Source organism: Dama dama, chromosome 3, assembly GCF_033118175.1.
Source record: "Dama dama isolate Ldn47 chromosome 3, ASM3311817v1, whole genome shotgun sequence".
NCBI classification, from domain to species: Eukaryota; Metazoa; Chordata; class Mammalia; order Artiodactyla; family Cervidae; genus Dama; species Dama dama.
Window position 1 is genome coordinate 65,662,816 of NC_083683.1, and position 26,153 is coordinate 65,688,968.

The 26,153-nt window shown below is 45.6% G+C and overlaps 1 protein-coding gene across 1 annotated transcript in view; it reads left to right on the forward strand.

Moving 5' to 3' along the window:
- The window catches only part of PPM1H (protein phosphatase, Mg2+/Mn2+ dependent 1H), a 293,567-nt gene that overhangs the window by 237,349 nt on the left and 30,065 nt on the right, over positions 1 to 26,153 (forward strand). Inside the window, exons 7-8 of the mRNA XM_061130918.1 lie at positions 3,193 to 3,256; positions 8,583 to 8,690. Of these exons, the coding sequence (XP_060986901.1) occupies positions 3,193 to 3,256; positions 8,583 to 8,690 (172 nt within the window). The remainder of the gene's footprint in view (positions 1 to 3,192; positions 3,257 to 8,582; positions 8,691 to 26,153) is intronic.

A 26,153-nucleotide genomic window follows, 5' to 3' on the forward strand; every position in this document is an offset into this window, starting at 1 on the left:
TCCTTTCATGTTTTTCCAGAAGACAGACCAACACACCAGTGGGTGACTGGGTCAATTTAGGAAAGAATTTCCTGGGGCTGTTACCCAGTGGCACTGCAGAGTTGGCCCTGTACAGCTCCTTAGACAAAGACCGTCCACAGCAGCCCATTGATGACAGAGGCCAGGACCAGCATGAGGGATCCAGCAGCAAGGATTCCCGCATTTGGGGTATAGCCAACTCAGTGGCCTTCTAGTCTGCACCATGGGCTTCCCCGGTGGCTCAGATGGTAAAGACTCTGCCTGAAATGCGGGAGACCTGGGCTCGGTCCCTGGAGAAGGGAATGGCAATCCACTCCGGTATTCTTGCCTGGAGAATTCCACGGACAGAGGAGCCTGGAGGGCTGTAGGCCATGGGGTCGCAAACAGCTGGACACGACTGACACACACACACATAGAACAGATTCCTGATGAGAACCCATGGTATAGCTTAGGGAATTCCTCGAAGCTTGCTGATGGCCTAAACGGGAAGGAAAAAAAAAGACAAAGAAGCAGAGGCTGAACCATAAGAGTAGAACTTGGGGGGACTTGCTTCTGTGGGGTAAGAACCCCAGGACGAGTGTTTGCCTTTCAGAGTGGTGCTGAAACAGACTTCCCTCTCCTGGGATTCCTGCCCTGGGAGAATTCCATCACCTGGGCCTGTGGCACAGTCAGAGGGCAGTTTTCTTGCTGCCTTTTCAAGCTTGTTAAGAGCGTTCTCAGCCTGTCTCCACTGAGCTCTAAGTAACCTCCAGTCCTTGATTCTAGAGCTGCTGCCCTCTGCCTTCTCTGTAATTCCAGACTCCTGTGATTGGATTGCCAGGCCCCAGCCCCTCCCTGAGGACTGTCCCCACTGCATCCTCTCGGTCTGAACGTGTCTTTCTACTTTCCATGTGCTTCCCAAGCCCCACTTGTGCCCACTTCACAGACTTTCTCAAGTCTCATTACCTCCCTTTCCCTTGAGCCATATAATCATTTGCTCAACTGATTTTGAGTGTTAACTAATGACCTTGGTTTCCAATAGTGGTTCTCCACCATGACTGCACACTGGCACCACCTGGGAATCTTGTTAAAAAATTCCTGGTGCCTAGGTCTGATCTGCAGAGGCTCAAACTTCATTGCTCTGACCTGAGCATCAGGCTTTTCAAAGCCCTCTAGGAGATTCCTTCTGCAGCCAAGATGGAGAACCACGGATCTACAAACTCATTGGATTCCCAAGCCGACTGTAGTCCTGTAACACCTGTATTTGTTCCTCAAGGGACTCGTACACCACAGTGTCTTAAATCATTTGTGTGAGTATAGAAATATCAAAGTACCTATTTCCACTTTGTGTTAATTTGGTAGATTTGGGGGGAAGGAAGTAGTACGGTTCCTGTTTTGAAAACTCAATTCATGGCATACCTCTGGGCCCACTTGACTGCAGAAGCAGCAACCAGCTTTTATCAAGCTCTCAGCATGTGCCAGGCACTGTGCCAAATACTTCCTAAGCTCGACACATTCATCAGCCCATTTTAATCCTTACCACAAGTCCACAAGTGAGCCCCACTTTTTGGCTTCCCTGACTAACGAGGAAACTAAGGTTCAGAGAGAGGCTTATCCACTTGCCCAGGGCTGTAAGAAAGCAGTGCTAAACTCAAGCCCAGGCACATCTGGTGCCAGAACTTCACTGTTTCTCTACCCCCATGGGAAAGAACTTAACCAAATAACTTGCGGATAAGCAAGATGTGCCGGCTTTAGCGTTGGGGTTGAGCTTTTTTTCAGTTGAGTTGCATTCTTTTGTATATCAAGCACCTCCATAAATTTGATGTCAGATTCACTCTCAAGCTGCCTAGATATATCAAGAGTTATGTTACAAATTGTCCAGCTTCCCAGGTGACTCAGCAGTAAAGAATCTGCCTGCAATGCAGGAGCCACAGGAGACACAGATGCGATCCCCGGGTCAGGGAAAGATCCCCTGAAGCAGGGCATGGCACCCCACTCCAGTATGCCTGCCTGGAGAATCCCATGGACAGAGGGGCCTGGCAGGTTACCGTCTATAGTGTCGCAAAGAGTCGGACATGACTGAGGCGACTTAGTACATGCACACGTCACAAATTAATTTTTTTCATGCACTCAGGAGACATTAGTTTAGAAAAGCATCTTGCTTCTAGCTTCTAACCTAGCAGAAAATACCCCATCTTTTATTCAGTCTTCCTGATACTTCTCTGAGGAAGTGAATAGGCAACGCTCTCCCCATCAGGCAGAAAGGGGAACTGTATGCCAAGTATTAATTATCTACTAAATATTAGCGACAGCTACTACTCATTGAGTCCTTACTAAGTGCCAGGGTCTGTGCTAGGCTGTTTACCTCCTGTGTGGTTTTCGTCATTTTGCACACGAGAAAACAGAGATCCAAAAAGATGGAGCTACTCGCCCAGGTTATACAACTAGTGACTGGATACCTGTTTGCTTCTTTGTTTTTTAAGTTCCTTGTGAGCAAAACGGTTCAAACATGGCCTTTGTTCACTGCCTCGCCACAGCCTGGCTGGCCTCTGCTTGCGTGAGTGGTGGCATCTGAACCACCATGTCTGGCGTAAACCACTGAAGCGTAAACAGGATTTCTTTCTGTGTGTCCAATAGCCATCTCATAGCCATCGTGAAACAAAGGATTTTCTGCCAACCTTGAATATCACACTGAGGTCAGGCGGGCTCTAAATATTCCTTCTCCAGCCATCCCAGCACCAGGCTGCTTCAGCATAAACCACCCCCAACGGTGAGAGCCGGCTCTGGGAGCAGGCTCACCACCCTCCCCCTCAGCTCCATCTCTGAGCACCGCTGCCTCTCACGGTTTCAGATTAACGACAACCCCGCCACCCCGGCTGGGGCCGTTCTGTCCTGCAGGGACACTCCGTGCTGAGGACAGAAGCCTGTCACCCCTTCTCGCTGGCTGTGAGTAGGCCAGCTCATTTCCTCTCTCTTCAGGCACATAAAGACTTGGTATTTTCTGGTTCGTTAAAATATGTACACACATGCACACAATTCTGTAGGGAGGCTGACGCTTCGTACAGAAAGAGATCGGCAATGTGGTGAGCGGACGGAGGCTCAGGGAAAATAAACTACCTGGCATCCTGTGTCAGGGCAGTAGGTCACTAACTGAGTGCAAACCTGTTTTTTTTAATGTTGTTTATCCTCCTACAGGGCATACAAAACCATTGAGGATGATGACTTGAAGTTTCCCCTTATATATGGAGAAGGCAAGAAGGTAGGCACGTGCCCTCCCTGGACTGAGAGAACCAGGCTCTCTCTCGACGGAGCCCCTGGCAATCTGCGTGTTCCACTTGGCAGCTTGTGATTTTGTAGTCTTGACAGCTTGAAAGAATATCACCTCCACCTTCCTTCAGCTCTCCTGTCCTAAGGGTCCAGGGAGTGGCAGGGCTGTGGAATGGAAGTGGTGTGCACGGGGGACTAACGTCAGTGTTGTGAAAATGACATCCCCCTTCTCGATCCATCTGCATAACTTTCTGCAGTGTTTAAACACGGCCACTTTCACATACATCATCTCGCCGTGCATTGACGACAAGCCACGAGGCAGGCAGAGCTGGCTGTCTGACGTCCAACTGGCAGACGAGGCAGCAGGGACTGCAGGGTTAAAACCGCTCAGGCAGTCACGCTGGTACGAGCCGTGGCCCTCCACTTCCTTCTGGTGCCCTTGCCTTCCACCATGGATGCTCAGACTGTACACGCCAGCTTCCCCACTTGCCCCATGAGAAGGCGATCCAGAGTTTCACCTCAATAAGCTATAGGATCACGTGGATCAGATCCCAGGCTGAGATAGCAAAGACCATTCATCACCAGCTTCCAAGGCCCCTGTCAGACTCTAACATTGTTGGGCCGAAGGAAGGCTGTCGATCTTAGAGTGGTCTCTGAGCAGAGACCGGAGACGGGTGCAGGGGTGGAGATGAGAAAGCTTTGAAGTCATTTCCCAGGAAGAACAAACACCTTCTGAATCATTGCATTCTTCCTCGGAACATGAATACATTTCAACTAAGCACTGAGAGTTCCAATTAGAAGAGAAAAATGTGGTCACGTTAAGAAGAATATTCAACTGAAAATTTTTTCAGCATGTGATAGCTTTTATCAGCACAAGTGACTCATAAGAAAACTGAAGGATGCCTTTGTGGACAGAGTTTGAGTGAGTGAGTGTGTATGTGCGTGTGTGTGTGTGTGTGTGTGGTATGAAAGAGAGCACACGGGAGTAGGTTTGGGTTCAGCAGTGATTTTGCTCGAAGGAGAGAGGCATTTCGCAGAGGGAAATGAAACATGAATATTTGATCAACAAATGCATCGTTTGTCAAACCAACGTCCCCCTTTCCTTAGACGGACACCTCTGCCTTGCCATCCTGGTTGAGAGTCTGGACAGGGAGGGGCTGTGTTGCCGGTAGGATTCTGTGTGTCTGAGTACAGTGGACACCATCGTGAGCATCACTCGGCCCAGTGATCTGCACCTACACTTTCTGGTGTTCATGGCGCTGAGATTCTCAGTATTACCTTGCTGCTCCCCAGTGAGTTCCGCGAAGCTCAGGACCACATCCTGTTGCCTTCATATCCTTAGTACCCGTCTAGCCTGGTACTTGGCTCATGGCAGGTCATCAGTAAATGCATAAGTATTTAATAAGCTATTCAGTTATGTTCAGTATACTCTCCTTGAAAGAAAGTGAAGGTGTTAGTCACTCAGTCATGTTTGACTCTTTGCGATCCCATGGACTGTAGCCCACCAGGCTCCTCTGTCCATGGAATCTCCCAGGCAAGAATACTGGAGTGGGTTGCCATTCCCTTCTCCAGGGGATCTTCCTGACTCAGAAAACAAACCCAGGTCTGCTATATTGTGGCAGATTCTTTACCATCTGAGCCACCAGGGAAGCCCCATACTCTCCGATGTTCAGTCGCTCAGTCGTGTCCAACTCTTTTCGACTCCATGGACGCCAGGCTTCCCTGTCCTTCACCATCTCCTGGAGCTCGCTTAAACTCATGTCTGTTGAGTCAATGATGCCATCCATCCGTCCCATCCTCTGTCATCCCCTTCTCCTCCTGCCTTCAATCTTTCCCAGCATCAGGGCTTTTTCCAGTGAGTCAGCTCTTTGATTCAGGTGGCCAAAGTATTGGAGCTTCAGTTTCATCATCAGTCCTTCCAATGAATATTCAGGATTGATTGCCTTTAGGATTGGCTGGTTTGATTTCCTTGCTGTCCAAGGGACTCTCGAGAGTCTTCTCCAACACCACAGTTCAAAAGCATCAATTCTTCGGCACTCAGTCTTTTTTATAGTCCAACTCTCACATCCATATGTGACTACTGGAAAAACTGTAGCTTTGAGTATATGGACCTTTGTTGACTTACTCTCCTTGGTACAACAGAAAAATGGACAAATGTGTTCTTCTGTGATGACCCACAGTAAGATTTAAAGGAGAAAGGTTTTTCCCAGTTCAGCAAAAAGTGCAATTCACCAGGATATCATGTTCCTCCAGCATTCCAGCAAGTTAGGGCTTGACAGTTCTGTGATATGTAGTTGGTGAATTCAGTCATTGTACCTCTTGACCTATTTAAAACCCACCGTGGCTCCAATTGGCTCCAGGCATACCCTGTACCAAAGTAGCTTGCCCCTCCGTCCCAGGACTCCACGACCTGTTAAGAAGGTTTAGAATGCAACACATCAGTTCTGTCTAAATCCTTCCCAGGGTTCTCTCTTTCTTTTCTGCACACATCTCCCTAGAAGTTTCAGAATACTTTCACTGCTGTTAAATTTCATTTGATTTCTGCCAGTGCTTTGAAGGACTGGTGTGGGACTTGTAAACTAGCAGAAATATCAGGTTTCTTTGGACTAAAATGCCCACCTGTGCTTTGTCCAACTTGAGAAGGTACTGCAGCAAGGAGGAAAGCAAAAGGGTCATAAGGGACTCAGAATTTCCACACTTAGAGGTGAATGTGTCTCAGCTTGAAGGGAGCTCCCAGCTGAGCAGCACCTGGCCAGAGGTCCCGAGGCTCACATCCTCTGTCTGCATTTTACCCACTGTGGGTCTGGCCTTGTAAAAATGCATTATGGTTTCATTTCCACTTAAATGTAAAGCCGCCCACCTTCTGATGTGAATCCAGCTCCAAATTCACAGCCTTTTGAGGGAAAGTAGGATGAAGACCATGGTAATGTGTTACAGCGTCACGTCTTAGCATTTCTCAGTTCAGTTCAGTTGCCCAGTTGTGTCCTACTCTTTGCGACCCTATGGACTGCAGCACGCCAGGCCTGCCCTCAATCCCTCCCAGCATCAGGGTCTTTTCCAATGAGTCATCCCTTCGCATCAGGTGGCCAAAGTACTGGAGTTTCAGCTTCAGCATCAGTCCTTCCAACGAACACCCAGGACTGATCTCCTTTAGGATGGACTGGTTGGATCTCCTTGCAGTCCAAGGGACTGTCAAGAGTCTTCTCCAACACCACAGTTCAAAAGCATCAATTCTTCAGCACTCAACTTTCTTTATAGACCAATTCTCACATCCATACATGACCACTGGAAAAACCATAGCCTTGACTAGACGGACCTTTGTTGGCAAAGTAATATCTCTGCTTTTTAATGTTACTATCTAGGTTGGTCATAACTTTCCTTCCAAGGAGTAAGCGTCTTTTAATTTCATAGCTGCAGTCACCATCTGCATTGATTTTGAAGCCTCCAAAAATAAAGTTTCTCACTGTTTCCATTGTATCCCTATGTATTTGCCATGAAGTTATGGGACCAGATGCCATGATCTTATTTTTCTGAATGTTGAGCTTTAAGCCAACTTTTTCACTCTCATTCACTTTCATCAAGAGGCTTTTTAGTTCCTCTTCACTTTCTGCCATAAGGGTGTTGTCACCTGCATATCTGAGGTTATTGATATTTCTCCCAGCAGTCTTGATTCCAGCTTGTGCTTCCTCCAGCCCAGCGTTTCTCATGATGTACTCTGCATATAGGTTAAATAATCAGGATGACAATATACAGCCTTGATGTACTCCTTTCTTGATTTGGAACCAGTCTGTTGTTCTGTGTCCTGTTCTAACTGTTGCTTCCTGACCTGCATACAGATTTCTCAAGAGGCAGGTCAGGTGGACTGGTATTCCCATCTCTTTAAGAATTTTCCACAGTTTGTTGTGATCCACACAGTCAAAGGCTTTGGCATAGTCAATAAACCAGAAATAGATGTTTTTCTGGAACTCACTTGCTTTTTCGATGATCCAGAGGATGTTGGAAATTTGATTGCTGGTTCCTCTGCCTTTTCTAAATCCAGCTTGAACATCTGGAAGTTCACGGTTCACATACTGCTGAGGCGTGGCATTTCTAGGTTACTCTTATTGCCAGAGCGTCAGAGCAAGGATTCAAGTATAGATCTTTGAACCATGCCACTACACCAGGTGTAGTGTTGATGAGCCGTATGTTAGAGCCACGGGCTTCAGTTAACCCAGAGTGACTTTCACTCCATTCCTCTGTGTTCACCTGAGCTGGACATCCTTCTGCACAAAAATGTAGTGCCGCCCGCCTCCTCCAGGGAGCCTTCTTAGTAGAATTTTTACCTCCTCTGAACTCACATAACCCATTGTTTATTTGTCTTTCAGCACTCGGCCGATTTCTATATATTGTTAATCAGACACGTACCTCGAGTCTTTCCCTTACCAAGTTCCTTTATAGTAGGTACAAGACCATAGACATGTGTCCCCCGCAGGATGGTATCTGCACATAGTAGGTGCTCAATAAATGTCTGGGTGAATCGTATCTGTGGTCTCCCAGAAGATCATTAGGCTGACAGTATAGGCATTAGTACAATAGTATTGCTTCCTTAAAGTATTTGGACAACCATGCAGAGAAGGCTACAGGTGGCATGGTCTCAGCCGTGAGGTCTCTGTGGAGTTGTCGCACAGTGACATCTTGTTCCTTTCTGCCTAGAGGGAATTGTGTGAGGATGTTAGCAGGACAGGTTATAGTCTAATGGTATCTTTCTAATGGTACATTTTCTCCAGCCATAAAGTAAAATATATGAGCTGTGGAAGGGCAGGATCTGCCTCTGACATTTTTATATCTTTTATCACAGAACTAGAGACATAGCTGGTATTCAGTAAATACTTGAAGAATGGGTGTATAGCAGATGGATGGATGAGGAGGGGTAATGGATGGATGGATGGATGGATGGATGGTGGATGGGTGGACAGATGGACCGATGGGGGATGTATGGATGACGGATCCTGTTGGATTTGGTTTGAATTGATTTCAGTAGCTGTAGACATCATGGATGTATTGTATTGAGTTTATTGGACATATCCCCTCAAGTGTCTGCGAAGAGACAGCAGCAGCCCATTCAAATGCAGGTAATTGGTAGAAAAGCCACTCCTGAAGTATGTTAGTAACCTTGGTGGGCTCTTCCTCGAAAACAACTACGCACAGAATTAACGGCCAGGGGCAGTGGGGATGGGAACGTGACTGCGGCGCTCACAGCCCGTGGCACCTACACCGTGGCGGGCATGCCTTCCCTGTTGGCGGCAGTGTTTCTGACGGCCCTCTGCTTGTACCCCTAGGCCCGTGTGATGGCGACCATTGGAGTGACCAGGGGACTTGGGGACCATGACCTGAAGGTGCATGACTCCAACATCTACATCAAACCCTTCTTGTCTCCAGCTCCAGAGGTACCACCAGGGCTTTTATTTCTCTTTGTACAAGAACACGTTTTCTGCCCCTGCCCTGACTCTCGCCCCACATCCAGGGAGTGGACAGCTCACGTCCCACGCGCTTCTGCATGGCCTCTCACGGCTGTCCCCCTTCTCCCCTCCGCTCTCACTTCAGCCGTCCTGGTTCCTTCTCCATCGCCTCCTGCCCAGATGGCTGCACAGCCTATGGCATCCCTTGCCTCCTCAGTCCAGCCCACGTACTGCCATCAGAGCAGTTTTCCGAAACAGCTGCTCTGACACCTGTTTGCTCAGAAACCTTCAACAACACCCCAAGGCTCAGAGAATAAAGCCCACACTCCTTCACTTGGCATTGTTATAATTTATTATAACAAATTATAAGGACTTGTTATCATTTGGTCCAACTTAGAAAAAAAAAACCTGATCTTTGGTCCCCTAACACTAGCCAAAATGAACTTATTTTTGGTATATGATCTTTAGTTTTCCATATTTGCTCAAACTATTCTTTCCGCCTAGAATGCCCTTCCCCCTCATCTCCAAACATCCAGACTCTTTTTATCTCTAGGATTTAATGTAAATACTTCTCCTGCTTTCCCCTCCCCCAACAGGAAGTCACGCCTCCCCGTACTCCAGGTACCTGGAGAGTGTTTTCACTTTCTGCTTATAGTGTGGTGATTTACATACATATTTTATCCCCTCTTAGATTCTAATTGCCTGGAAAGCTGGTATGATTCAGTTGATGTTTAAAAGTTAACTGAAAAACAAGTTTTCATATCTTTGGTTTAAAAGATCATTTTTCTTATAATATAGGAAACAACATCAAGTTCTATTTCAAGGTATATCATTTAGAAAAGATACTGTTTCTAAGTGATAGAAAACTCTAAGTAATAGTAGTTGATGGGTGTATTTTCTCACATACCAAGAAGGCTGGAATTTGGTGGCTGTTCGTGTTGGTGCAGCACCTCCGATGTGCCAGGGGTGACATCTCTGTGGCTTTTTTCCCTTCGTGTTTGCAAGATGGTAACGCAGGTTCAAGCGTAACGTTTTCATAAAAGGCAGGAGGAAGGGGAGCAGCCCCTCTGTCCCAGTAGACGTGCACTTGCATCTCGTTGGCCCAGACTGTGGTACCTGGCCTCCCCTAGCTACAGAGGAGGCTGGGAGAGAGAGAGGAAGGTCTGCAGTTTCTGCAGTGGAGGAGAGCCAGGGCGGGGTGAGCTGGGACCCAGCAGTGTTTGCATACTGTGTAATTAACTGTTAAAACAGTGCCTCTGGAAATGCTCAGACTGTTTAGACATAGCTCCATCTGCATGTTCTTCCCAAGGGTGGCTGCTATGTTTGCAGTGAAGGCTCTTTTTGTTGAGAGAAACAGAAACCCACTCGTGCTGACTCAGAAGGAGGTGCTTATTTTCTTACTCTCGGAAGAGATATTTATGGGGTCCACAAGAACCTTTGAAGAGCCAGGCTTTATGGAGGAGAAGGTGATTCTGGAGGCAAGGCAGCTCTAAGACCAGTCATGCTCCATAGGTCTCTGCTATCAGGCCACCCGGTTTCTCACTCCCTCACATTACCAGAGAGAAATCTCAATGGCCCAACTCACCTTTTCTACCAGGTCCCAACTGCCTTCACAGCCTGTAGACTGTGTCCACTCCAGAGCCATCAATGGGCACAGTCAGCCACCCAGGCCCAGCCTTGTGGCAGAGCTGTGAGCAGGACTGATTCCTTCAGAGTCCTTAACTGAGGTTGAGGTTGACATCTAAAATATACCCAGCTACAGGAAGTCTCACCAGAAGGAAATCTCCAGTGAATAGCAGGAATAGGAGACAACGCGCGTGTCCTAGTATCACCCAGGATCTCAAGTGAGAGCAGCTTGGTGGAAATACTATTTCCCATTTGCGGCTGTCTCTTTTAGCCTTCATAGCAATTCTGCATGATGAGGATCTCAACAACAGAGCGTCTCAGTTCCCCTGGATGTTGATGGATGCCCACTCCCTCTATTCTGGTCAACACTAGGACCCCTGAATCACTGCCAAAAGTCTTCCTGGCCAGAGGAAACCATTAAAGGCTATATTCATGCATGCCATGTTGCTTCTGTCATGTCTGACTCTTTGCAACCCCATGGACTGTAGCCCGCTAGGCTCCCCTGTCCATGGGATTCTCCAGGCAAGAATACTGGGGTGGCTTGCCATTTCCTTCTCCAGGGGATCTTCCCAACCCAGGGATCAAACCCACATCTCTCTCTCTCTTTTTTTTTTTGCCGTTTATTTTTATTAGTTGGAAGCTAATTACTTTACAATATTGTAGTGGTTTTTGCCGTACATTGACATGAATCAGCCATGGATTTACATGTGTTCCCCACCCTGATCCCCCCTCCCACCTCCCTCCCCACCCCATCCCTCTGGGTCTTCCCAGTGCACCAGCCCCGAGCACTTGTCTCATGCATCCAACCTGGACTGGCGATCTGTTTCACACTTGATAACATACATGTTTCAATGCTGTTCTCTCAGAACATCCCACCCTCACCTTCTCCCACAGAGTCCAAAAGTCTGTTCTGTACATCTGTGTCTCTTTTTCTGTTTTGTGTATAGGGTTATCATTACCATCTTTCTAAATTCCATATATATGTGTTAGTATACTGTATTGGTGTTTATCTTCCTGGTTACTTTACTTTGTATAATGGGCTCCAGTTTTATCCATCTCATTAAAACTGATTCAAATGTACTCTTTTTAATGGCTGAGTAAGATTCCATTGTGTATATGTACCACGGCTTTCTTATCCATTTATCTGCTGATGGGCATCTAGGTTGCTTCCATGTCCTGGCTATTATAAACAGTGCTGTGATGAACATTGGGGTGCACGTGTCTCTTTCAGATCTGGTTTCCTCAGTGTGTATGCCCAGAAGTGGGATTGCTGGGTCATATGGCAGTTCTATTTCCAGTTTTTTAAGGAATCTCCACACTGTTCTCCATAGTGGCTGTACTAGTTTGCATTCCCACCAACAGTGTAAGAGGGTTCCCTTTTCTCCACACCCTCTCCAGCATTTATTGCTTGTAGACTTTTGGATAGCAGCCATTCTGACTGGCGTGTAATGGTACCTCATTGAGGTTTTGATTTGCATTTCTTTGATAATGAGTGATGTTGAGCATCTTTTCATGTGTTTATTAGCCATCTATATGTCTTCTTTGGAGAGATGTCTGTTTAGTTCTTTGGCCCATTTTTTGATTGGGTCATTTATTTTTCTGGAATTGAGCTGCAGGAGTTGCTTGTATATTTTTGAGATTAAACCTTTGTTTCTTCATTTGCTATTATTTTCTCCCACTCTGAAGGCTGTCTTTTCACCTTGCTTATAGTTTCCTTTGTTGTGCAAAAGCTTTTAAGTTTCATTAGGTCCCATTTGTTTATTTTTGCTTTTATTTCCAATATTCTGGGAGGTGGGTCATAGAAAATCTTGCTGTGATTTATGTTGGAGAGTGTTTTGCCTATGTTTCCTCTAGGAGTTTTATAGTTTCTGGTCTTACATTTAGATCTTTAATCCATTTTGAGTTTATTTTTGTGTATGGTGTTAGAAAGTATTCTAGTTTCATTCTTTTACAAGTGGTTGACCAGTTTTCCCAGCACCGTTTGTTAAACAGGTTGTCTTTTTTCCATTGTATATCCTTGCCTCCTTTGTTGAAGATAAGGTGTCCATAGGTTCGTGGATTTATCTCTGGGCTTTCTATTCTGTTCCATTGGTCTATATTTCTGTCTTTGTGCCAGTACCACACTGTCTTGATGACTGTGGCTTTGTAGTAGAGTCTGAAGTCAGGCAGGTTGATTCCTCCAGTTCCATTCTTCTTTCTCAAGATTGCTTTGGCTATTCGAGGTTTTTTGTATTTCCATACAAATTGTGAAATTATTTGTTCTAGTTCTGTAAAGAATACCATTGGTAGCTTGATAGGGATTGCATTGAATCTATAGATTGCTTTGCAAACCCACATCTCTTACGTCTCCTGCAGTGGCAGGCAGGTTCTTTAGCAGTAGTGCCAACTGGGAAGCCCAATACTAGACTCACGGGCATCCTTATTCTCCCCCTTGAGAGAGAGGCCTTTATCAGGCATATTAAATGGTACTGTCACCTTTCTATTCCCCCCACCATCACCACCAAAAAAAAAAAAAAAAAATCGATGACGTGTGACTGTGTTTGGTAGGGGATGGGGGAGTGTTCTAAGGAAGCGCTAATTAACCATTTTGTTCCTTAAAGGAGAATGCAAACCTCCTCACCCTCCCCACGCCAGTACACACGTAAACACACATATACTTTCTATATAAAGTGAGAAGTTTGGTTTTCAGAAAAATGATCTCTCCATGCAGTTAGGTTGTAGATCTTCCAGTTGCTGTGCTACTCTGGATCCCAAGGAGGGCCACCCTGGGAGATTCCCCGAGGATTAATGAAAAATCCATCGGTTGATCAGAAACTTCATGTTACCTGTCTGGAGTGATGCTGATTCTCAGGGAAGTGGTGTGGTTGTTTTAGCATTGATGAGGGATGGGGGAGGATTTAAAAGGGAACCAGCAACCTCTAGGAAAATGTAAGTGCTCTTAGGAAAGTGGTAGAATTGAATAAAGTGTAGCACCTTTATGATAACAATAACAAGTAACATTTATTGATTACTGAGTCTGGGCCAAACAACATACTTTTTAAAAAAATCCTCACGACAATTCTGTGAGGTATATATGGTTAGTATACCCATTTTACAGATCAGGAAATTGAGATTCGGGGAAGAAAATTGACTCCCCTTGGCTGTACAGTTATTAACTAACAAGATGATCCTCATACTCAAGTTTGTCTGATTTGCTCAGGCTCTGTAGGGGAGAGAAGCTGAATTTAAGGAGATTTTTTTGCCGTGTCCAAGGGCCCCCCTGAGGACTGTTTCAAGGGACTCTGAAGAGAGTACCTCTGTCTTGGGGTGTTAGTGGCCAGAGATTCTCAGAGAAATATGGCTGGCTTCAGACTGATGTTGTAGAAAATGATGGTGTGGTAGAAAAAGTAATTGGGAAAGACAGGAATGGCTTTTCGTGTGTGCCAACCAAGGCCAGACAGAATTGTGCAAAATGAGATTGTGCTCCTATAATTTAGCTTAATGGGTATGTAGTGCAGATCTCAAGACTCCTTTGCACGAGATTAAAGTTGTTGTACATTTTAAATGTTTCCAGATGAAGAGGCCTTAGTCAGAGCCAGGAAACAGGGAGGAAGATTGGAGAGGAGGTGGGGAGAGCAGCTTGAATCCACTCCTATGAGAAGTGTAGAAGAAAGAGAGATGGGTACCAGGGACCCCCGGCCCCAATCTTGGAGCAGAAGCTCCTTTTCCCTGGGTAGTAGTGATAAAGTCAGACCCTAGAGAAACAGCTCAGGGGCTGCTGTTAGGAGCCCCCAAAGCCAGGTAGATCTACTTAAACTATCTAATGGAGAAGAACCCACTCCCTTCTGTCTTCAGTCTCTACCCCCACCCCAAGTCTATGCTGGCTTTCTAACCGTGACTTCCTAAGAACATTCCTCTGCTATGCTTCATCTTTGCCAAGCATGGATCTTTATTTCACATTTGGGTTCTAAATTTCAAACTCAGCTCAGTCTGGTAGTTTTAACAGTTGCAGGGAGGGGAATGGTGGGGGGGTGGGGGGTGGGTGGTGTTTGGAATGTGATTTTGTTCTAAGAAAAAAGGCTCAAAAATCTTCTTGGAAATCAGCATTGTTCCCATTCATCATTGTAGCTCCTAATTCGATTTGATGAGTTAAATAAAAATAAATCGAAACCATGTGGATCAAATTTACGTTAAAAAAAATGCACAGGGGTTTAAAAATTAGAGAAGGGTTTCTAGCCAAACACATTCTCAGTTTTGCTGAACACAGGCGCTGGAAAAATCTCGCGTTTGCCAAACCCAACGAGCAGCCGCCAGGTTTGCGGAGCCTCCCTCATGTCTCCCAAGGTCTAAGGTAGGGATATCTGGCCAAGAAGAACTGAACTCCATGAGAGGCCCCCACCAACCAAGCGGAGGCCTGTTCGGCGAAAAAGGGAAGTGTTTTGACCCTCCCCTGGTCCACAGCATTTTTTCTCCATGTAACGAGCCTCTCCTCTCAGAAAGGAAACGCCCCCCCACCAGGTCTCCATCCTCTTGCCTGATGAAGCTCATCACTGTTCGGCTTTTGTATATCACCCTAAAGAATTCAAGTGGAGAAGGAAAGGGTTGGTGAATTCAGAGGCATTCAGCACCTTCTTTCCAGCAATTCTCCACCCTGTCCAGCACAAACCTCGTGACCTGGTCCTCAGGCAGCATGTCCTGGGCCTGCAGCCTAAACCTCCAGATGTCCTCCACACCACGCCCCCTTTCTGGCCTGTGGCAGGCCCTCCCGACAGCTAGGATTCCTCTTAATGTCTTTCTCGCCTTCTGGCCTCCATTCCAAGACTGCGCTGTTGACTTTAGGCCCCTTTTCAGCTCTTGGAAGAACGGGATCTTTTTCTGTCTGGGGACTGGTTTGAAAAGCCAACTGTATCAACTCAGCAGGGGCCCCCCACTCCAGTCCCCGCCAGACTGAACCACAAGGAGCCTGATTTTCTCTCGGCTTCACTTTTCCTCCCCTTGGTGTTCAGGATTCCTGTCAGCTGTTTTCTGTGACTCAGGATCACTCATTTAGCTCATTCTTGGTTGTCTTCCTCTAGATTTTTTTTTCTTTTCTTTCTTTTTAAAAAATATTTATCTGTATTTGGCTGTGCCGGGTCCTAGTTGCAGCACACAGGATCTTTTATTTGCAGCCTGAAAATTCTTAGTTGTGGTGGCATGTGGGATCTAGTTCCCTGACCAGGGATCAAACCCAGGCCTCCTAATGCAGGAGCTTGGAGTCCTAGGCACTGGACCACCAGAAGTCCCAGATTTTATTTTTTTCTTTCATCTGAAACAGACTTCTCTAAAAGAAGAAAGACCTTCGGCTCCAGTATCTAAATTCCAACCTTCGCACTGGCGTTACCTGTGACCTCTACAGGTTCTTTCAGCCTGCAGGTGGGGTGGAGTTGCCTAAACTCACGAGATGCTTAGAAAAGCAAATGAGAACATCTGCAGAATTGCCTGGCATACGGTCTGGTACATGGTTTAGTCTTCATTACCCACCGGCTTCTGGAAGGCTTTGCATTTATGGGGGATTCCCAGTGTTCACTTTCATCTGAAGAAAAGAATTGACTATTCTGTTGGAGACTGCCCCTGTTGTCGCCCATGAAAACCTGAACAATATTTAAAGTCTCACATTGACATCTGAACATTTACGGTCTCTGATTCTCAGTAGCTTTTCATGCCCCAGGCCAAAATCCCATTTTGGGAACGAGCACGTTTTATTGTACGGTGTACTTTTCTGCAGTCTGGCCAATTCATAAAAAACAATATTGGTGCATAATGATGTGGGAAGATGGCCTTTGTTATTCAGTTGCTAAGTCATGTCTACTCTGCAACCCTGTGGACTGGAGTACACCAGGCTGTCCTTCACGATCTCCTTCACTATGTCCTTCACATGACTTTGCTCAAACTCATGTCCATTGAGTCAGTGATGCCATCCAACCGTCTCAGCTTCTGTCGCCCCCTTCTCCTCCTGCCCTCAGTCTTTCCCAGCATCAGGGTCTTTTCCAGTGAGTCGGTTCTTCGCATCAGGTGGCCAAAGCATTAGAGCTTCAACTTCATCATCAGTCCTTCTAATGAATATTCAGGGTTGATTTCCTTTAGGATTGACTGGTTTGATCTTCTTGCAGTCCAAGGGACTCTGAAGAGTCTTCTCGAGTTACACAGTTCAAAAGCATCAGTTCTTCAGCATTCAGATTTCTTTATGGTCAAACGCTCATATCCATACATGACTCCTGGAAAAACCACAGCTTTGGCTATATGAACCTTTCTCAGTAAAGTGACATCTCTGCTTTTAAATATGCTGCTTGGGTTTGTCATAGCTTTTCTTCAAAGGAGCATCTTTTAACTTCATGGCTGCAGGCTCTGTCCACAGCGATCCCTTAGAGCCCTGAAAAATCTCTTAGGAGGCAGTGTGATATTGAGGTTAGAAACTCAGACTGGTATCAAGTCTTGGCCTCAAGCTCTGCCTCTTTATTTGCTAGCTGGGTGACCTTGAGAAAGTTACTTCACTTAAATCTCAGTTTCCTCCTCAGTAAAAAGAGGACAATAGAATTGTTATGCCCAGGAACCCAAGGAACAAACTAAATGACATATAAAAAGTACTTAAAACAGAATCTGGCATAATAAATATTAGCTTGTAGTTCCTATTCCATCAAGACCACAAAATCTCACTAGTTGTTTATATAGAGCTCATGAGCCCAGTAGTGTTTATCAAGTAGCACACTGCGGAATGTGTCCTCATGGAATCGGAATTTTGGGCCACTTCTAAGGTAAGACTAGCCAAAGAATAATCAACCAAACCCTGTGAGTCCTGACTCCTAAGAGACTACGGGAATTCAGGGAAGGGAGAGAGAACCATCTAATCTGAAGAAGGACAAGATAAGTAGTAGTTGTTGAGTTGCTCAGTCATGTCTGACTCTTTGTGACCCCATGGACTGTGGCACGCCAGGCTTCCCTGTCCTTCACCATCTCAAACTCATGTTTGGTTGGCTCATGCCCATTGTCGATGGTGCCATCCAACCATCTCATCCTCTGTCAACCCCTTCTCCTCCTGCCCTCAATCTTTCCCAGCATCAGGGTCTTTTCCAGTGAGTCAGCTCTTCACATCAGGTGGCCAAAGTATGGGAGATTCAGGTTCAGCATCTCTCCTTCCAGTGAATATTCAGCGTTGATAAGTAGAACAAGAAAAATAAGGCAGCAGGAATAAGTCGGTGTGAAATAAATTTGCCTTACAGAATCAGTGAGTTTGGAAGATTAGCTTGAAGGGCCAGTAGCTATAATCAGGCTCATTATCCTGGAGGGCCTTGAGCTGGACCCAGGTGGCAGAGCAGGTTTTGAGCACGGGGAGCAGCGTGGTCGGTGGGTGAGGCAGTGGAAGCCTTAGCTTGTAGCAGCCTGTGGATGGCGGTGCAGGGGTGGGGAGATACAGATGGGGAGACCACCGCACAAGTGACCCCACGTGGCAGCGAGGATCTGAGTCAGGGCAGGGACCAGGAAAACCACATGGAAGCACATCAGAAAAGTGTTTCACAAAGCAGTGTATTAGTAATAAGAACTGAGGCAGGGACTTCTCTGGTGGCCCAGCGGTTAGGGATCCACCTTGTATTGCAGGGGACGCAGATGTGATCCCTGGTCAGGGAACTAAGATTCCCCACACGCCTCAGAGCAACTCCTGGGCCCGGACACCACAACGAGAGAATCCTCGTGCAGCAACTCAGACCCGACACAGCCAAATAGACAGAGAAAGAGAGAATGGAAGGCACCCTTGATTTGGAGTATGAGGCAGGGTGAAATTTTTAAAGACTTAAAAGTAAACTTTGCTTTCTAGTTCTTGAGAAGGGAAGAAGGTTGCTTGTTGAGGTCTGAGGAAGAAAAACAATTTTATCTTTTTTCCCCCTGAGTTTTCTGAACCCATTTAAAAAACAGACACAGGAGTCTGGGAAGAAAACTTTTTAGTGAGGATAAAGTTAGGCTAGAAACCATGCTTTGGATCTCAGACCAAAACGGACTTTCTGTTCCTCACCTCCGGCCCTCACATTAATCTCGCCTCCTGGGCTGCTGTGGGCTCTCCTCTCTCCAGCCCACAGCGGGCCGCCTCCCTGGTGTTTACCTGCCGGCGGACAGGAGAAGGGGAGCGGATGCTGCTTTCGGATGAGTTGGTCCAAGGAGCCGACTCCAGAGGGCTCACTGCCCCGTGTTCACGCTCACCAGTCCTGTAGGGAGGAGGGGATGGAAGTGTGACATCACACTCCTTTGTGCCTCTGTTGACTTAGAAGCTTAATGGAAGAATTTGTTATTATCTTGCACACTTCTGTGGGTCGCGTGGGCTCAGCTAGGAGCTTCTCCCTTGGAGTCTCTACATACACACAGCGGGATGTCAGTGGGGGTTACCGTCATCTGAAGACGAGAGGGGCTGAAGGTCCAAATGGCTGTCACAGGGAGCCATCAGCTGAGAGCTCAGCCCGGCAGCTACACACAGCGTCTCCATGTGGCTCCAGCTTCTCATGGCCTTACTGCAGCTGGACTCTCAGAAGCCTCCCAAGAGTGAATTCAAGAGACGCAGGCAGAAGCTACAACTGTTTTAAGACCCAGCCTCCGAAGTCCCAGAACATCAGCTCCGCCCCATCCTCATGATGAAGAAAACCATTGTGGTAGGTCCATATTTGAGGCGAGGAGAACCAGAATCCACTCGTTTTTCTTTCCTTCTTTTTTTTATTGTATAAGTTGTGAAAGTGTGATGAGACTTGGGAAATACAAAGTTACATACAGTTGTACTGTATATTACAAAAAATTACTCTATATTATAAAAATTATTTTTAAGTAGATAAGTTAAGGTTTTAAGTTGGAGTTTCAAAGTCAAACTCTCAAAAATGAATAGAACGAATAAACAGAAAGGTAGAAAGATATAGTAGACCTGAAAAGCACCGTGAACCAACTCAACATAATTAAGGTTTGTACAATTTTCACAGACTTGGACATGACTGAAGCAACTTAGCATGCACAATTTTCACACAACAGTCGGATACAAATTCTACTCAAGTTCACATAGACTATAAACCAGGAGACACTGGAACATATCCAGGGACATAAAACAAGGTGCAAACCAGAATCTGCTTTTGGAGACTTTCTACCATCGCCCTCCTATAGAAGTGTCCTCCCCACCGTGAAATCTTATTTTTTTTCTCGAACTTTAAACTTTTTATTTTGTATTGGGGTATAGCCAATTAACAGTACTGTGGTCGTTTCAGGTGAATAGCAAAGTGACTCAGCCACACACATACCAGAATCCATTCTCCATCAAAACCCCCTCCAACCCAGGCTGGCACATAACGCCGAGCAGAGTCCCATGTGCTCTACGATAGGTCCTAGTTGGCTATACATTTTGAATATACCTGCTGTGAAATCTTGAAGATTAATCATCATCTGTCTTTCCAGTGCAAACTAATAAATGTTGATGCATTAGCTAATTAATTAAGAAAGGAAATCTAGTTTGCAGTATAGAGGCAGATTTACAAAGATGCTAATTAATTCAGTGTTAAGTATCAGTGCTGTTCACCCAGACCAGCCCTCTTTGAGTCCTTGTTGTTACCAGGAGAGGTAGACAGTTCTTTGTGGTGAGGAGAGGCAAGGTTACAATCAGAAATCATTTCCTTATAATCATTCCTCAAAAGAAAAGGACCTCATTTTTCATGATTTCAGTAATTTGCTGCAATTTCTTTTCTCATTCCTAATAAGCAGTCACATTAGCATCTAAGTTTGTATTCATACTTATTCCTGTATTCTTTTTAAAATTCATGTATTCACTGAATTTATTTTTGGATGTGCTGGATCTTCGCTGCTGCGTGCAGGCTTTCTCTCGTCGCAGCAGGTGGAGGCTACTCTAGTTGCAGCGTGCAGGCTTCTCGTTGCTGTGGTTTCTCTTCTTGCAGAGCACGGGCTCTAGGCACCTGGGCCTAGCGGTTGAGGTGTGCAGGCTTAATTGCTCTGTGGTATGTGGGACCTTCCCAGACCAGGGATCAAACCCATGTCCCATGCATTGCCAGGTGGATTCTTAATCACTGGACCACCAGGGAAGTTCTGTATTCTTTTTCTTAAAGAGAGCTTCCCAGAAAGAAAAATATACTATATTATCTCACTTACATGGGGAATCTAAAAAAAAACAACAAAAAAAAATCTAACTCATAGATGGGATGATTGGATGGCATCACCGACTCAAAGGACATGAGTCTGAGCAAACTCCAGGAAATGGTAAAGGACAGGGAAGCCTGGTGTACTGCAGCCCATGTGTTCACTAAGAGACATGACTTAGTGACTGAACAACAACAAAACTCATAGAAAAAGAGATCAGACTTGTAGCTACCAGCAATGGAGGTAAAGGGGAATTAGAAGAAGGTGATCAAAAGGTACAAGCTTCCAGTTATAAGACAAGTAAATACCAGGGATGTAATGTACAACATGATGACTATAGTTAACACTGCTCTACAATATATAGGAAAGTAGTTAAGAGTAAATCCTGAGAGTTCTTATCACAAGGAGAAAAAAGTTTTCCTCTTTATTCTTTTTTTCTTTCCTTTTTATTGCATCTCTATGAGAAGATGGGTATTAGTTGAACCTATTCTGGTAATCATTTTACAATACATAAATCAAACCATCATGCCATCTGCCTTAAATTTATACAGTGACATATGTCAATTATTTCTCAATAAAGCTGGAAAAACTCCCCAAGTTGTATAAACTGCAGACCTTCATAACAGTGGATCCCCCCTGTACAAAAGGAAAATGCTGAGTTCTATCTAAGGATACTTTGGTAGTTTAGAGCAGTTGTATTTGGCACCTTTTCCCCTCCAGTCTTCCTGAGATAGAACTGACGCATGACGTTGTATAATTTTAAGATGTACAGTGTTTTGATGTGTTATATACAGTTGGCCCTTGAACACCATGAGATTGAAATGCACAGGTCCACTTGTACAGATTTTTCCCTGCAGTAAATACCACACTTCTTCCACAGTCCGAGTTTGACTGAACCACAGGTATGGAGGAACCACCGTGAGAGCTGACTGCTTAAGCTGTATTATGCAGTTTTCAGCTGTGCAGAGGCTACATGCCCCTAACCCCCTAGTTGTTTGAGGATCAACCGTATCACGAAATGATCATCACAGTGGTATTAGCTAACACTTCTATCACATCGCATGATTACCAGTCCCTTTCTGTACTGAGAACATTTAAGGCTTACTCTTTTAGCAACTTTTAAGTATATAATACAGTATTACACACATATTTTGTACACACACACATTATATATAATATATATATTTATATGTGTGTATGTGGGGCTTCCCAGGTGGTGCGGTAGTAAAGAATCTGCCTGCCAGTGCAGGAGACACAAGAGCTGTGGGTTCAATCCCTGCAGAAGGAAATGGCAACCCACTCCAGTATTCTTGCCTGGGAAATCCCTCGGACGAAGGAGCCTGGCGGGCTCCAGTCCATGGGGTCGCAAAAGAGTCAGACACGGCTTAGCGACTAAACAGCAGCAATATGTATTATATATATATCGGGCTGGTCAAAAAGCTTGTTCATGTTTTTCCATACCATCTTATAGAAAAACCCAAACAAACTTTTTGGCCAACCAACAGTATATCAAATACACTATATACAGATATCTAACTATAATCACCATGCTGTACTTTGGATCACCAGGACGTATTCATCTTACAACTGCAGGCCTGTGCCCTTTGACCATTCTCTCTCCATTTCTCTCCCACCCCCCTCCCCCTGGCAAGCACCACTCTACTCTCTGTTCTGTGAGTTCAGCTTTGTGAGCAATTTCTGGAACCTCCTCTCTAGTCCCACGTCTACAGCGTCTCATACATCTGCCTTCTCAGTCGGGTTGATGCCCCCTTGGGGAGTCTCATACCCTCCTCCCATCACTATCAGCATTCTGAAAATGTCTGGGGGGAAAATAGTCACATGTCAAGAGTGTACAGAACTGCTTTCTTCAATTCCAGTACCATCTGACTTTACATACAGGAGAGACTTTATGCCCTAGCCTGTCTATTTGCATCTGTAACGTTTGCATTTCCAGTCTAGTTGTTAAAAAAATCACTTGTGATGCACCTGTGTGTCATCCACATGGATGGTTCCCATTGGGAAGTGTCTCGAGATTTGCTAACAAGCCATTTGAATAAAACCAGAATTTGAAATTTACTTGGACACACACCAAATAATCTAGCTTGGCAACTCTTGAAATTTGTGGTCACACAGAGGAGCCAACCTGTACATTCTGTCAAACATTTCTTCTCACTGGAGTTCCTCTGATCCTCTCCTGAACAATAATAATTTCACTTGAATGTTTCAGTTAAACACAGAGTATCTTTTTCACATTAATTTATTGTATTAATGTAGGCTTCCCCTGTGGCTCAGCTGGTAAAGAATCCGCCTGCAATGCGGGAGACCTGGGTTCGATCCCTGGGTTGGGAGGATCCCCTGGAGAAGGGAAAGGCTACCCACTCCAGTATTCTGGCCTGGAGAATTCCATGGACTATATAGTCCACAGGGTTGCAAAGAGTCAGACACGACTGAGCAACTTTCACTTTCACTTTCATCGTATTAATGCATATAAGAATAGTTTGAGGAGTTTGTTAAAGAATGTAAATCCTGGAATCCACTTCTGAAAACCTGAATCACAAGGTCTAGGGTGGAGGTCCTAGGGATTGTCACATATTTAGACAGTTCTGAAGCAGGTGATCCAGAGACCACTCTGGGAATAACAGTCATAACTGTTGGTCAGTGTTTCAGGAACTTCAGTTTTGTAACCTAAGGTCCTCCGTGCTGTAGGCCTGGATTGCATGATTCATTCTCTCTACGCCTGTGTTCTAGGCTGCTGGGCTAGGCTGTCACACACCTCACTCTCCGACCACCCACAGGTCTGCCTAGGCCCGGGCTGCTTGCGGGGGACTTCGTCACATGGCAGGTGCCCCATAGCTTACCAGGGGAGACTGGGCTTCTCCTCCTAAGGCAAGAGACACGGTAACCTGTTCTCCTGCTCACTTGAGACCCCTGAGATCTTGCCATTGTGAAGTGAGTCCTGTGATGTAGTAACTCACCATGGTTAGGTTCAGTCCCAATGGTTACAACGCGCAGCTACAAGAATAAAGAACAGTGGTCCTTTAATTATTTACGTGCCAGGAGACTAGGTAACGTAACTTTCTCAACCAGGACCGTTTTGAGAGTCAATGGGGATGCTGTTAATAATTATGCTGGGAAAACAGCAGAAGCCAAAATATCTCAGGCAAACAGGGCATTTTAATGAGCAGAAATATATTCCTCAGATGACTAACAAGCTAGATTCAAGTCCATTTGTTCACTGATCTATTCAGTGAACCTTTGATTCAGTGGTGAACAAGCCGTTGGAATTCCAGACGAAGGAGTAGAAGATAGGAGAGCCCCTCCCCCCCACCCCCTCTCTATATAAAGGAAGTTCCTCCTTCTCACTTACTTCCCTGAGTTATAAAGTTCTGGCCTCATGTGGAGAAAATGAAAGCCCTAGCTATCACAGTTGTACCCAGGCACTGGGTCAACTTCAGACTGTCTATCCTACCTAATATTTTAGCTGGTTTAGAAAGCTTTTTAGCTCTTAGATGGTATGTGTGTACACGCTCAGCTGTGTCCAACTCTATTGCGACCCTGTGGACTGTAACCCTCCAGGCTCCTCTGTCCATAGGATTTCCCAGGCAAGAATACTGGAATGGGTTGCCATTTCCTTCTCCATGGGATCTTCCCGACCCAGGGAATGAACCCGCATCTCCTGCATTGGCAGGCAGATTCTTTACCACTGAGCCACTTGAGAATCCCCTATTAGATGAGAGCCACCCTCAAAAGTCAAAGGTTGTCAGTAGACTCCAAAAAAAATAATCAAACCTCAAGAATATCTAGTGCATTTCACATAGAAAATTATACCCACAGCCAAAGCAACCAGCTTCTTCTGGGGTAGTAGGTGGCATATTAGTCATACTTAAATGTCCCTTCATTCATTTGCAGCCAGATACTCTGAGGTCATGTGGTCATTCCCACTCAGGTCTAACTCATCCTATGATGGAAGAGTTGGGGAATATTTGAGCCATTAGCATTCCCAGTGGCTGCCTTGTGCTAACCTTCCATTTCACAAAGGGAGACACTGAAGATTTGAGAAGCCTCGTCCCTCACCACTCCCCAGTGGAAATACATTACTTCCAGCCAAACTGAAATACCTAGAGCCGCCCCAGCACACCATCCCCAGGCGCTGGCCCCTGCATTTCCCTCTCCATGTAAGGCACGTGATGCCCAAATTCCTCCTCCCTGACACTCCCCATCTGATTCATCAGCACGTCTTCATTTTGTATTCCTGGCAGGTTGTCAAGAAACTTTAAAATGTGAATGAACAAAGTGGTATTGCCTAACCACTAAGGGCAGAGGTTGGTCTCAAACCCAAGTTCAGTGTATATTTCTTCATGACATCATCTAGTATAGATGGAATCACAACAGAGAATTTGGGTGCAGTCTTGGTAGCCTACCAGAATGTCAGTATAGAAGGAATCTACTCAGTTTGTTGAACTGTGATGAAATATGCTAGAGTTTTATTTTCTTCTGGCACAAATGCCACGTTCAGACTTCTGTAGGTTGAGCTTCTGGGTTCGTTGGCCACAGAGGGTGGAGAGGAGGAGAATTTGTATTCTTCTTAGTTCCCACCACCTAGTAGCAGCGTTTACCTTGGGAGCCACCTGGCTTATCTGCCAAAACAGGATTAATAGTCCCAGTCACTGCCATTTTAAGTGAGACTTTGGGAATTGAACCCCAGGTTCCTTGAGCTCACTCTTAACTCTCCTCCTTCCACTAACTAGCTTACTTTCAGAGCCCCCAAATAATAAATAAATAATAAAAACATGCTGGGACTTCCCTGGTGGTCCAGTGGTCAGGACTCTATGCCGCCAATTAAGGAGGCACAAGTTTGATTCCTGGTCAGGGAACTAAGATCCCACATGCCATGCAGCACAGCCAAAAGATTAAAACAAAGCAGAACAAAACATGTCATGCATTAGAAAGAATTTGTAGTTCCCTTCCACATAATCTCCTTTGATCTTGACAATAGCTTTGTGAGAAAGGTAGAACAGGTGTTATAATATTTATTTTTCTTGTCTTTTGGTTTTCTCAATTTTTAAACAGTGATATCAGGGATGAGAAAACTGAGGGCTGAAGAGATAAATGACCTGTCTCAAGCCCAAGACTGGTTATAAGCAGAGACCAGACGTGAGGGCTGCTCATCACACAGACAGGGAGGGCTCCTGCTTCTGCAGACAGCAGGGCATGAGCTGTGGGGACATCGCGTCCTCCTTCGAGTACTTAAAAGGGAAAAAGGGTTTGGAGAATTTGCTGAGTTGATAAAGATGTGAAAGTGGTGAGGACATCTGAGCAGAGTAGCCGAGATCTGGCAAATGGAAGAATTGATGAATTCTTTTTCAGAGTGGCTTCAAGAAGCAGCATCAGCTTACAGTAGTGTGAGCTCTCTGGACAGGCCACTGAAAGGTCGTCAGTAATAGAGAGGCGAACAAATACTAGACACGCGCTGACACGGTGGCCGCCTGAGCATGGGAAGGCACCATGTTAAAGTTGTTTGTCCCCAGCTCCCCTGCAAAGCAGGGGCTGCAGCAAAGCTAAGGGCATCTCTAGCTGCTCTTGAGGGGGAGGGCTGCGAGCCGGCAGCACTGGGCTCATTCTGGGGCATATTAGCCACGCCCCTGGTGCCCTCCACCTCCAACTTCTTCCTGCTCCCCCCAGACTGGTTTTTCTTTT